General features: G+C 29.1%; 1 protein-coding gene across 1 annotated transcript in view; it reads left to right on the top strand.

The window, feature by feature from the left end:
- LOC123304978 (acid sphingomyelinase-like phosphodiesterase 3b) overlaps window positions 1-14122 on the top strand; it is a 984284-nt gene that overhangs the window by 681409 nt on the left and 288753 nt on the right. Inside the window, exon 3 of the mRNA XM_044886559.1 lies at window positions 8434-8764. Within this exon, the coding sequence (XP_044742494.1) occupies window positions 8434-8764 (331 nt within the window). The remainder of the gene's footprint in view (window positions 1-8433; window positions 8765-14122) is intronic.

The following is a 14122-nucleotide window of genomic DNA, read 5'->3' as shown; positions in this document are numbered from 1 at the left end:
GATAGAACAAAAAATTTTGAGGTTATTCCGAAAAAAAACTTTTTTGGGTTTTCTTTCGTCAACGATAACTCACGAACGAATCAACCGATTTTGACCGGACTGGTGGTGATCGACGTGGTTTTTTGATGTTGAGAGCTGATAAATTGTTGGAATTGATCGATACAACCGTTTAAAAGTTATTGAAAAAAAACCACTTAAAAAAATTTTTTTTTGCAGTTTTTTGAGATTTCTCAAAATCTATCGAATGGCACCAACCGCGATCAAATCGGACAAGCCGTTCAAAAGTTATGAGAGGTTTACATACATCCACACACACACACACACACACACTCATACATACAGCCATACAGACACCCTCGCGGAAGTAGTCAGGGAAGCTTCCTGACACATTAAAACGCCGAGATCTGATGAAAACTCGATTTTGGCAAACGGGGTGAAAACAATAACTTCCCTATTTTCTTAGCGGGAAGTTAAAAACTTGTAAAGTTGGTGTTTATGAATTTTTTTTTCTTAATTTACCAGGGATCCCGCTTTTGATACGAACTGAGGTACTTTGTATCCTTAGTCAAAAGCACGAACAACTGACACTTATCTGGTTCGTTTGTTAAATTTTGTCAAAAAATTAAACAAAAACTGTATGTGATGGTGAGGTTATCACCATCAGACAGTCGCTTAAACGGCTCTTCAATTGTTCTTCAATACAGCTGTTCAATCTGGCCACAGAATGATCTGATGCGGGTTATTCTTAGCGTACTTGTACTACCGTCGAGACGAATCGGAACTGTGCCATCAGTGCCCTTAGTAATGCGTTCCTCAGATAACCACTTCCAGATCATATATTTTGTATTGATTGAACAATTGACGGTGATCGACTTGCATGAGCTTTGAACCTTAAACCTATGGAATAGAAGTCCAACACTCTACCAAGCCTACCACACCGCCGTTGGAAATGACAACAAAAAAATAGAATGTAAATTTGATTTTTTCTCAATTGGTCTTTAGCTGACTTAGATTAACGGTAAAATTGCACTACAATTGGGTTCGTTTTTTTTTAAAATTATGACAAAAAAATTTTTAAAGTTGGTGTTTATGAATTTTTTTTTTAATTTACCAGGGATCCCGCTTTTGATACGAACTGAGGTACTTTGTATCCTTAGTCAAAAGCACGAACAACTGATACCTATCTGGTTCGTTTGTTTAATTTTGTCAAAAAATTAAAAAAAGTTAATTAATTAAGTTAAAAAAAGAAACAATTTTTATTTTCATTAAATAATTTTGATTTTCGCTCATAAAAACAGTGTAAGGAAGCAAATAAAAAAATAAAAAATTTAATAACAAATATATCATAACGAAAATACATTATGGAAAAATATTTACTAAAGCAACAATTTTTTAAGTAAATAATAGAATTACGACCTCCTTTAATACCAAATTTTTCGCAAACAGCGTTTGAAAACTTAGAAACCAGCCTTTCTAAAACGAAAATTTTTGTTGATTATAAATGTCGCCGTACTCAGAACTTTTGTTTCTCTCGTAAAATTATACAAAATGAGGTTATTAAAATTAAACTTAAGTGGTCCTTTTTTAAATGTGATTTTTACGCCCTCCTTTAAAAAAAGCTAAAAAATGTACAAATCTTTTGCCAAAATCTCTTTTTGATTTTCAAAAATGAAATTTAATGACGAAGAGCATCCTTTATCCTTAAATTTTATGATAAAATGTATAAAATCTATATGATGACAATTATATAAAACAATACAATTTATTAAAAAATATTTTGACATAATCAATTTTAAAATGTATACAAAATTTTCAGTTCGTTATTATTACATTTAATTTTAGTCAACAATGACTGTCAGTATCAATAAATTCATCATCGTAAAATATATTCAATTATATAAAAACATGTGAAAGATAACAGTTAACTTTCATCAATTATTTAATGTACCCTATGAAATTTTTTATCTAATTAAAGAGAATATCCTTTTATTTTTTATATTTTCATTCTATTAAACATGGCAGAAATGACTTTTTTTTTAGTTCCAAAAATTTTTAGCATCAGTAATTATTTTCTTGAATTAGTTATTGAGATCGTTGACTCAAGTAATATTTACTTCCTATAATATACCTATAATACTCTTAGATACTTTTAGATAATAATTAGTAATGTTTACTAATAACATATTACTTACTTACACATTTGTCACGTACGTTAGGAATGTTAACTAACAATGGACGAGTAAACAGAAGTTGTTAGTTTGATTCCAGTCCAGTTGAGTATTTCTTCAAGCCAAATATTCCCATCAATATGAATAATTATACTGAAACGTTCTAAAAAATATTAATAATACCTTACCATTAAAACTGTTTAATAATTAATACCTTACCAACTAAACTTGAAATTTTCACTGCTTTGTTATCAGAATAAAAGTTTTCCAAGTTAAGTTTTTTAATGGATTATGAAATTAGCCTTTTTCCTCTGAAGATTAAAAAAAGATCCTCTATATGGCAGGATATATTTGTACCCCCCCCCCTAGTGTTGCCATCTAGAGGGTCTTTTTTTAATCTTCAGAGGAAAAAGGCCTGGAATTATTAATTATTGTATGTCCGGATTTAATGATAATATGATAATGTTTATAATTTGTCTTCTGTAGTTAGTTAAAAAAAATTTATTAGTATTATTTAAAAAATATAATGCTTTAATTAGCCTTTTTACTCAGAAGAATAAAAAAAGATCCGCTAGATGGCAACACTAGGGGGGTACAAATATATCCTGCCATCTAGAGGATTTTTTTTGAAATCTTCAGAGGAAAAAGACTAATTAAGATTACGTTATAAATGTTTGTTAGCAAAGAGAGTGCCCATCTCTTTCCTAACAAGAGCTGGGCAATCTTTGAATGCAATCTTTGACTGATTATAGCTTCTTCGTTTTTTAATCAACTTTAATTACGTTTTGTTTTATTTGTTATATTTTAATCAAGTTGGGCTTTTCTCAAATTAAGCAAATTGTGCCTTTTCTGAAATTGGGCAACATTGGGTACAAACGCATTTATACCCATTGTATACCATATATATATATAAATTTAGGTTCCGTACGTTTATGACCGCAAAAGTTGAAAAGTAGTCGATGGAATAATTTGAAATTTGGCCAGATCCTTGCATTTATACCCAATAGTGTTTTCATATACTTTGCATTTCAAGTTCTCTCGGGAACACATATCAGGAGGTTATTGTAACATTGAACGAATTATAACTTAAATATTAATTTTAGAAAAAAAGTTGAAAGTAAAAGTTTTAGGAAATTTATAGATTTCAAAGTTATGTTATTATCATTGTATTGTTTAAACAAATATTGGAAGAGATATCTATCAAATAGTCAATAAGTAAATCGTCATAGATGTGTAAGTCATAAACGGTTAATAATACAACAACAAAAATATTTTACAGATTAGATAGGAAATTTAATTATCTACGATAAAGGTTATTACCATTCCTTATTGGTCTAAATTGAACGTTTAAGAAAATTCAAACCAAAACGGTTTTTCCTAAAATTGAGGCACTCCCTCCACCTATCTAAGAAAGGATTTTGTGCATTCACTACGTACATTTATACCTGTAATTTAGTGCATTATGGACTAGAGTAACGAGTTTCTATATAACCTGTATTAAAGTAAAGTTGAATAATAACATAGTTAGAGAATTGCAAAGATTAAAGTTGTTCATTGGTTGTGTACGTAAAAAAATTTCTCATGAATATAACTATTCCGTATATAATGATAACAAACGGTAATAAATTTGAAATGATGAAGAACGTTATTCATTATGGCACTTAATCTATATATTCATAAAACTAACTGTTCATATAAATATGAACATATATACTGTTTATTATTACACTGATGCTTAAAAATTTCTAGATGGTATGCAATTATCATTATCAATTATGAGTTTCAAAGTAACTATTATTTCAATTTTTCGTTAATACAATATACTACACATGTCTCTAATACTTATCTCTAACACTAATAATTACCGAGAAATTTCAAATTTTGTTTTTCCCCCTCTTGCAAATTTTTCTTTTACATGCCTCAATTTTCCTCATTGGTGAAAATTCATTTTGTCAAATATTTTTTCGAGTTAATCGGACGCCTAAAACGTAGTCTCTTTCAAAATACATAGAGACTGATCAAATATAGATGCTGCTGCACACTGAACAAAAAAAATTAAAATAATAACAACCTCATCCCGGAGTTGGTGTTTCATATTGACATAAAGTAAAAATACTTTCAAAAAATTTCCTAATGATTAGAACAAGTACAGGTTAATATTTTTATTTACAATAGAATGGGATTGAATTTAAAATATGAATTCATTGATACACTGAAGTTAAATAAACAAAATCATAACTTCTATGAAAGACATAGATTTTAGTTTAAAGTCATGCATTTTATTGATTGAAAATAAAATTGTTCTTACTGGAAATATATAATCGGGTATATTAAAATCGGGTATAAAGCAAATATACATATTAAAATAACATATCTTTACGTTTGCTTTAAATATAGAGTTAGGTTTGTACGAAAACATATCCATCATATCTAGTCCATTTGTGATTGAGCCAAACACACGAAGATTGTTGTTACTAATAGTCAGAGAATTTGAAATTATATATATTTTGCATAAAGTGTTATTATATTAAACAAGACCATAAATACTATATTACGACCATAGCCCAGAAAGTTGGATTTTCTAGCGTGTGTGATATAAAACCGTGGTGAAGTCGAGGGTTTGTGTTACTCACGGTTCTTACCTAACGAGTGTAGATAACAATATTGTGAGAGAGGTGAAGTGAGGTTTAGGTTCAGAAAATAACAAGCTACGAGAAGTTGATAAAACGTAACCCTATGAGAAAAAAAATGGATGAACTACCATATAAGATCGGGCGCTGGATGTAGTTAAGTGTGTAAAATATGGGGACCATATTTTGTCAAATGTTGACAAAACATTTTATTTGGAACTTTCGTTCCATTAAATGCAATAATGACATAATTTAAAGTAGAATTTTCTTCGAATGCAAACGATTTTTGAAGGAATGGTTTGAATAAAAATGCCTGTTTTTTATGAGGATCGACTTTCTAATTTAAAGTGTTATAAAATACTTCCCTTATATGATATAAATTGACTATTAACGCAATCTGGAGAATCAGTTTTAATCTGATGTTAGAACGTAATGCCTCCCCCCACATCAAATTCTTTAACTATTGTTACAATTGTTTTTTGATTAATTAGCTACAAAACGAGCTATTAATCATAATAGATTAAAATGGTCTACGCTTTGATAGAAGTAGATATGAAAATGAATTTTAGATTTTTTACACATACTGTACTTTCAAATAGGATACAGTGACGAACATTATAATTAATTAGGTCAAAATACTTTATGATGATATGTGCTGTCATAATTAATTTAATTTAATTTCAATTTTAATAATAATAATAATTATTATTATAATTATAATAATTTTAAAATATTAATTATTTTGATGTGCTATAATTTTCTCTTCCATAGAATAGACTGGTGATATTTTTCGTAGATTATTTAATCTTTTAAAATTGATCTTTAAAATATATTTTTTATAATTTACTTTAACCTGGTTTGGTGAAACTTGTAGGATAGTGGAAATACTAGCACTATAAACTCACTCATTATTTTATGAAGATGAAAATCAATAGAAATATATGGGGTTACAACGTGGCAATATATTCATACTAGGAAGATTGAATTTCTCCCATGCTTTTCTTGAAAGAGCTGCGCACAAAATAATAGGATTAAGGACCTCACTGAAACATTCTTTTCGGCAAAAGTTTCCACAAGCTTCAGAATGAATAGATTGTGAGATAGAGAGTTGAATTGTTAACATATAACAGCAATATGATAACCAAATCAAAATCATCAAATATAAATAATTTTTAACCGACTGCAAACGAAAAAGATAAAGGCTCTCAATTTGACTGTATTTTTTTTTTTTGTTACCGCAGAACTTTCGACTGGGTTAACCGATTTTTATGATAATTTTTCTATTTGAAAGCTTTTGCTTGACTTGTGGTCCTGACAGTGATATCCATGAGAAAACCATATAAGTCATAATTTGCATTAGGTATTTGCGCGAAAAATGGACGAATAACTCAATATCACACCAACCGATTTCGATGATTCTTTATTTAGTGACAAATAAGTTAGTGTAGTTCAGATTCACTTAAAAGAAAAAAAATAAATAAACCTTCAACAACAAGAAAACCGACTTCAAAAAAGCTATTCCAATACAAATTAATAGGCACCAAAAATAAGAAAAATTACGATAATATAATGCAGTTACAATTATTGCTATACTTGGAATCTGTTCTGTCACAGTTACTTTCTTGGCTGAAAACGACTCCAAAAATAATAATTGTAACTACAATAAATAATAAAATAAAAATAATAAATAATTGTAACTACATTAAATTATCGTAATTTTTTTTACTTTTAAGTGCATATAAATTTGTATTGGAATAGTTTTTTTTTTGAATTGGTTTTTTTTTTTTGTTAAAAGTTTTTTTATTGATACTATAACTTCTTATAGAAAAATAGCACTTTATATTTATTGCAGGACATGATCGTTTGGCCCAGTGCTTTTCAAACAAAGCCTCATAATGGTAAAAAGATGATATGATAAAGATTATCATAAGACAATCAATTCTATAAACGCTTTATTTTCAGCATCAACGATACTTTTTTTACGATAATGGTATTGTTATGATTATGATGTTTTTGCCTAAGAAGGTAATATTTTCTACCACTACAAATAATAAATAAATTATGTTGCATTTATTTTATCACGGATATTTTGATATTTTTTGAAAATAATATGGGCATTATTTAGTATAGGCTAGAATAGTAGAGAGTTGAGATTAGATGCATGTTTTTATATTGATTACTACTTAACTTTTATTAAGCAGATCATATATTTCTCTCAAATAACAGTATCGAATACTATTTTAAATATATCGATTGAATGATATCTCAGACAAATATTAGTTTATTTAATTTTAGATTCCGAACACTCTTCAAGGTTTGGATAAATAGGTTCTTTTAATATTGGAATCCTTTTGCAACCAATTTAAAATGTAGAAAGGCAAGATACATATTTAAAAAAAAATGTAATTTGTGTGACTTATATAATATTTCGCAACGTTGGTATGTTCTGTATATACGAAAATATAAAAAGACTAAGACAAGTACAGGTTACATATAATTTGAGCCACTCACATAGAACAGGGGTGGCGGAGTTGGTTACGTCCTAGACCGGATATCTAGAGGATTCGGGTCGAGTTCCGACATCTACATAATTTTTACGTTTCTTTCTATTTGTTCAAATGAATAATTTCCGTATGAACAAGTACGCTTTTTGAAGACGACGTGAACCACTTTCTCAGCTAAAAATCGACCCATTTGCGTCGACTGCAAAGCGTCTTTGCTCACAAAGAAATTATTGATGCGAATTGGTACTTATTTGTTAAGCTGCAACAGAATTGTTTCACAGTTGAAAATTGGGTGGGTAAACAACCAGTTATTTGTCTACCTGAAGAAACGAAAATTTGTTCAAATTAAAATGGTACCAACTTTGAAGTATACACTATCAATAACAAAGGAATAATCAAAATCGAAATCTGTAAAAAAGTAGGCACGTCATACAAAAAAAAAAAAAAAAAAAAAAAAAAAAAAAACAGGTTGCTTTGAGAACCTACTCCATTTTTGTCAGTCAAAAATGAATTCTGTTTATATGCCAAACTATGCCTACTTGTTTTCATCATAGGAAAACATTTGTCAAAATTTTAACTTATGAATATTAGTTTTACAAATTAAATCTAAAAAAATAACCCTTGTCTCAGTGCCATCATAACAAAACATTCGATTGCAGACAAGGCAATATTAGATGTGTATGTTAAAAATGCAAGCTTTTACAGTTTAAAGCTAAAGTTTAGCACTGGGAAAGTGCTGTTCAAATTATAAATAACGGGGTTTAAAAATTTTTACTTGCTTATAAAGGACAATTGAAGAGCTTAGTGGATGAACATGTTAAGTGACATTTTTGAGGAAATCGAGATTTTCATGTGGATGAAGTTGTTATGTCTTGCATAACTTGTTATGCAAGTTAAAAACTTTACAGCTGATTATCTCGATTCCACTTAATTGTCTCATAACATCTTCATCCACTAAGCTCTTCAATTATAAGAATATATATACGAAAGAAACTGATTACGAGAGACAAAATTATTAAAAATAATAATAATTCATAAAATAAATTTAAAATATTTTTCGTTAACGATTTTGTTGTAAACAATACTTATCTGGAATTAAATATTATATTATATTTATTTATCTTGTTATAGATTGTTGGCGAGATCAAGGCGGTGGTGTTGGTGGTAGTGGCAGTGTTAGTAATAGTGTGAGTAATTCAGTAGTAGGGGGTGTTAGTGGTAGCTCTGGTGTTAGTAACAATGGTGGTGGAGGACGACGTGGTTCTAGTGGTAGTGGGGGTAATGGTGGGGTTGTAGGAAGCAGCAGTTCAAGTGGTGGCAGCGGTGGTAACAATAATCGTCGTCGTGGTGTCGGCTTATATGGAGACTATGCGTGCGATAGCCCATGGGCATTAATTGAATCTGCTGGTAAAGCAATGCGAAACCGTCAAGGGGACAATATAGAATTTGTATTGTGGACTGGGTAAGAAATATTATTTATTATTTTATATTTAAATAAAATAAAATTATACATGATGGTCTTAAAGTGTTTAAATCCACTTTTTTATTAAAATAATGATAAACATATTAGGCCTACTTTCATTACATCTCGATTTTCTATTGATTTTTTTCTGTTCCGTGTATTTTCAACTAATGCCTTTACGTCATCTCTTTTGATTTTCCGATTTTCGTGAAAAAAATGTAAATATATATATATTATGATAATTTGTAATGTGTACACCGAAATTGGCCGATTTATTAATAGAATGAAAATTTTTTTGCATTCTGTAGACAAATTTGCTAATGTGTTAATACTTGCTCAGTGTTTTGGATCTTGAGTAAAAGATCGATTACTGACGGAATATTTTTGTATATTCTCAGTGTAGAAATTTTCTTTTCATAATATTAATTTAGTTTGAAAATTACTTTTATCATGGCAAATTTCATGCATGAACGAAAATTTTTTCTTAGATTTAGATGGAAATTGAAATAACTATAAACTTGAAGATGGAAGATGTTTAAGCGGGCAGGAGAGTCAAATATTATTACACTTTTGTCTCTAAACTAAGTTCAACTCTATGACGTAAGTTTTTAAGCCCAATATTATTTTAAAAGTTTCTCATGAAATTTAATGTACCTGCAAATCTTTGAAGAGAGAAGCCATCATACCTACAATATTTAACCAAATTCTATTTTATTTTCATGCCGTTTACTTTGCCTTTTCAAGATTGAAATTTCAAACACAAGCAGTCTATCACCATACTAACACGAATATTGTACTCATAGAGAGCACACTGTGTGGTCGATCAACTGAATTGATCGTAGCGCTCGATGATGACAAAATTTCGTTAAATCATGCTCACGTTCAGAATTAAAATCCCCAAATTTTATTTTTATATTTAGTATATAATAAATTCCATTTTAGATCTGATTGAATTACCAAAATAAATATTAAATACATTTTACAATAACAGTTTTTGACAAATGAAATCTGTCAATTTGATAGTTCACAGAATTTTTGTTTTCGTTATTGTGTTTATTCTACTTACTTTTATCCTGATATTTCTTTGAGCTGATTCAAAGAAAAAAATTAATATAACTTATATTGTAACTTTTATATAAGAAGAAGGTATTTTCTTACTTTAAGTTCTACTTTTTTAATAAAACATTGGCTTCCAACACATATTAACTAATGTTCTAAAAGCATGATTTAATGTCAGATGTCATTTTCATCGCGCTCTCTACGTTACCGAATACTGAATAACAGGTACCAAGTACTGAAACGACACTCACGAATTTTTCGTTTACTCAAATCTTTTATTTTGAATATATACACTTTGGCTTATGCAGTTGAACTATAACTGTCATAAAATCTTGCCAATTGAAATTTTGCGAGGTAATATGTATCAAAATAACGAGTAATGTAACGATACGATTGTAACGGGTACTGATTATTTTAGCACCGAATACATACGGATACTCAATTTCTAGTTACTTTTACAGCATTATACAAGTACAAATCAAGGATGCCCCTTCCTAGTAGTTAGTTGCATGGTATTTGCAAGGGACTTAAGCAAATTAAACGTTCGTGTTATACCAGCAGCCACTCTGTATTCATACTAATGGTGGTTCATTGTTTACAACAAATACATATAATTGTTTTGAAATATCTCATTTTTTTCCAACATCAGAATTTATTTTTTTTTTAATAAATTATTCATATAATATTTCTCTCTTATATATTTCTGAATACACAAAGCTTTCGATTTAGAGTAAAGAATTGCAGAGGTATAACAAATACAAAAACACTTGACTTTTTCACAAAATTTATGAAACAATTTTTTTTAAATAAATAAATATTAGATACGTCGTAAATATCATACACATGTAGAAACATATATACACACACATGTATGCTCACCCACTCAGACTACCATAAAATCAAACTCGCAAACCAAATCATTATAAAAGGCCAACAAGGGGATATAATGTAACACAGCAACAACATATATATTATATAAAATATTTTGTATTTTTATGATTTATGTTGAACTTACGACTGATTTTTTGGTATCTAAAAAGCTTACATTCTTTTTAGTATGATGCCTAAAAGCACACGAGCAAAGCTATATGAGATTATAATATGATTTTAGTTTTTTTTTTTTTTTTACAAAAGGTACTTTTATTTTGGGTTTTATTTTTTGGTTTTATCTTCTAAAGTTGTAAGGTTTTACTTGTTGGGGACAAAATATACAATTTATTGTAATATTTATGCAAAACTTTGATGGAAAATTTTATATTTGGTGAAATATGTACAGAATGATTTAAAACAAAATTTTAGAGATGAAATCGTTAAACTTTTCATCATAAGGGTATTAGGCGGGGATCTTGTACATAAATACAAGTGATGGTTGTCATAATAGAATGTGATTTATCGTTTCCTTTTACCTGTGTTGCGTTTTTTTGTACGATGTACGTTTTCCTGTGCATTTTCAATTGTCTTATCGTCGAAGTATCTATGTTAGTGTTCTCATTTGATTTAAGCTTTTTCCTTTCATTTTATTTTCCAATCTACCATCGTTCTTGAAGTACACATTATTTAAGCCTCTCTGTATAAAAAAGAATACAAATTTTACCAATACATAAAAAAAAAATAAGTATAAGAAAAAGATTTAAAATTAACTTAATGGATTTTACTTTATTGGATGGACCATTGAAATACACTTACGAAAACTTTTATATGTAGATTCCAAAATTGGATATTGGTATGCAAATACGTAGATCAATGTTTTGAATCTAAGATTAACAAACCAAATACATTTCCGTTTGTTTGGCTACTGAATTTATCAATATCTTTCCATATAGATAATATGTATAACGAGGTACCTATACTGATGGAAATGTAAATCGTTCTATTTTTGCTAAAATAGAAATTGTTTTAGAAGTTTTATGGTTTTTAAACTTTTATTCATTTCTCTTGTATTTTGTATTAATCGGAGATACTTGAATATACAATTTTCAGAGGAAAAAAGAACCTATCAAGGTTTTACCTTTAGTTCCGGTCATGGTAAATGATCCTACAATTAACTAAATCTAAGTTCAATCTAAGTCCTACCAAGCTCAATTACATCATTTTTTCTCACTTTGGTTTAATAAAATAAACGGCTAGTTTGAAATTGAAAAACATCCGAGACTTTTTTAGACCAACTACCCTGCAGCACATACATTTTTCAAAGTTTACTATTTGTTAAATGGAGCCAATAAAATTAAATCACGGACAACAATATTGACACAATATTGTTCCATAATAAATCAGTCGAATTGCCTTTCAGTATATTGAAAACATTTCCAAGTATTTATTACTTTTTCAATTTTAGAAAATACAGGTTAAAAATAAATGCAATAAAAAATGAATGAAGTATGTATTGAATTTGTACTAGGGTGCTGTATCTTTGTTTCATTTTTATTTTGCAAGTTGTTTTCATCAAAGTAGAAATTAGAAATCAATATATAAATTCGATAGATATAATATCAGTATATTTATTACTGATATTAGCAAACATTATAACCTGCTTTATTATACCATGTTTATATGCAATATATATCAAGGTATACTAAGTTTAGTCCCAAGTTTGATGCTACGAACAAAATTAGAATAGCTGTTCATAAAATAACCTAATTAGTCCATTTACGGTTGTCCGTCTGCCTGTCTATCTGTCCGTCTGTCATCATCATAACTCAAAAACGAAAAAAGATATCAAATTGAAATTTTTATAGCGTGCTTAGGACGTAAAAAGTGAGGTCGAGTTCGTCAATGTGCAACATAGGTCAATTGGAACTTCGGTATGTAGAACCCATTTGGTAAACCGTTAGAGATAGAACAAAAGTTTAAGTGAAAAAATGTTATAAAAAATAAACAACTTTTGGTTGAATCATTTTTTCGTAAACGCCACTGTTTACCCATGAGGGCGCAAATTAGGCGCAAATTGTATAGAATGTGTTATACGGGAATATCAGTTATGTATGTGTGACATGTATGTATGTGTAATATGAAGAGTAATCAACACTGCCTATACATGGTATTTCAACAATTAGCTCAGTCAATTGTTTGTTTTCACTTGTATTAGGTACATTTCTAGTGGAAGATAAATACATATTACTGTAAGTGTTAAATAAAGTTGAATCTGACTGAACTTTGCAATCTATGAGACTGAGATAAATATGACTGAGCCAAAAACTTTAATTAAGTAATATTAGCTTTGTAATTTCAAATAAGATAAGAGCGAATTTACAATATATAATTATAAAAAAATTTTGTAAACAAAAAACTTTGTTTTGTAATTGTTTGTAGGCTTTACTAAGAGTTACGTTTACCTACCCTATATGCGTTTTGATTGCTTACTTTTAAGACTGCACGACTGTGCGCAATACGATGCAAATAAATGTGTTGCAAATTTCGCTCCATATCTGTTTATTTTAATTTCAAATTTTTTAGGCGCCCTATTATCTCGTACCCAATTCCGTCCGCGGTATGCTTAGAGTAGCGGGTTTGATTCCCGCCGTCGCAACAAAATTTATTAAATTTTGTTGCGTGATGGGCTGGTGTAGAGCATGGTATATGCATGAAAGAGGTGCACTCTGCCTCTGAAATTGAGGAGCTGATAAATGAAATTATCAGCGGAAAAGCGGTAAACACATTAATGGTATCACAATGTGCTCTATAGCCTAAGTGTGTCCTTCGTGGATAGCTAATATAACCTAACCTAACCTAGCCTAATTTCGAATTTATACGTTACGAATGTTATGTATTTGTTTGCTTATACTATATATTATGTCCACTGTGGAAGTGAGAAGAAAGATACTCTTATTATATAAAAACATTTGAAGATAAAAGTGACTTAGAAAACATTGATGAAGAGCCAGCAATTCGTCTAGATGACAATGACAAATTGGAACGCGATGATTTATATGATTCAGATGCGAAAATACAGCTTAGAAGCATCAACTTTAGCATCAACTAAATTGTGTTTAGCATCAACTAAATTGTGATTTTGTACACTTGCACAAGTAAACAAATATTAATTTGTAAACATTAAAAATAAACTGCAATGCATGCATTTATCCGCACTTAAATCATTTCATTCAAATGTACTTACATGTAATCGAATCATTATTGTATTACTATCTCATATCGGTTATGTGTAATATGCTATGAAATATTTTGGTATGACATTCTAGAATACAACTATAATTAATTTCAGTGAGTTTTCGCATGAATATTTGACAAAATCTTCTGGATTATAAGCGTTTTAATGAAAACCAAAGCGAAGACACATATAGA

Source organism: Chrysoperla carnea, chromosome 1 (assembly GCF_905475395.1).
Source record: "Chrysoperla carnea chromosome 1, inChrCarn1.1, whole genome shotgun sequence".
NCBI classification, from domain to species: Eukaryota; Metazoa; Arthropoda; class Insecta; order Neuroptera; family Chrysopidae; genus Chrysoperla; species Chrysoperla carnea.
This window is presented reverse-complemented; position numbering and strand designations above follow the sequence as displayed.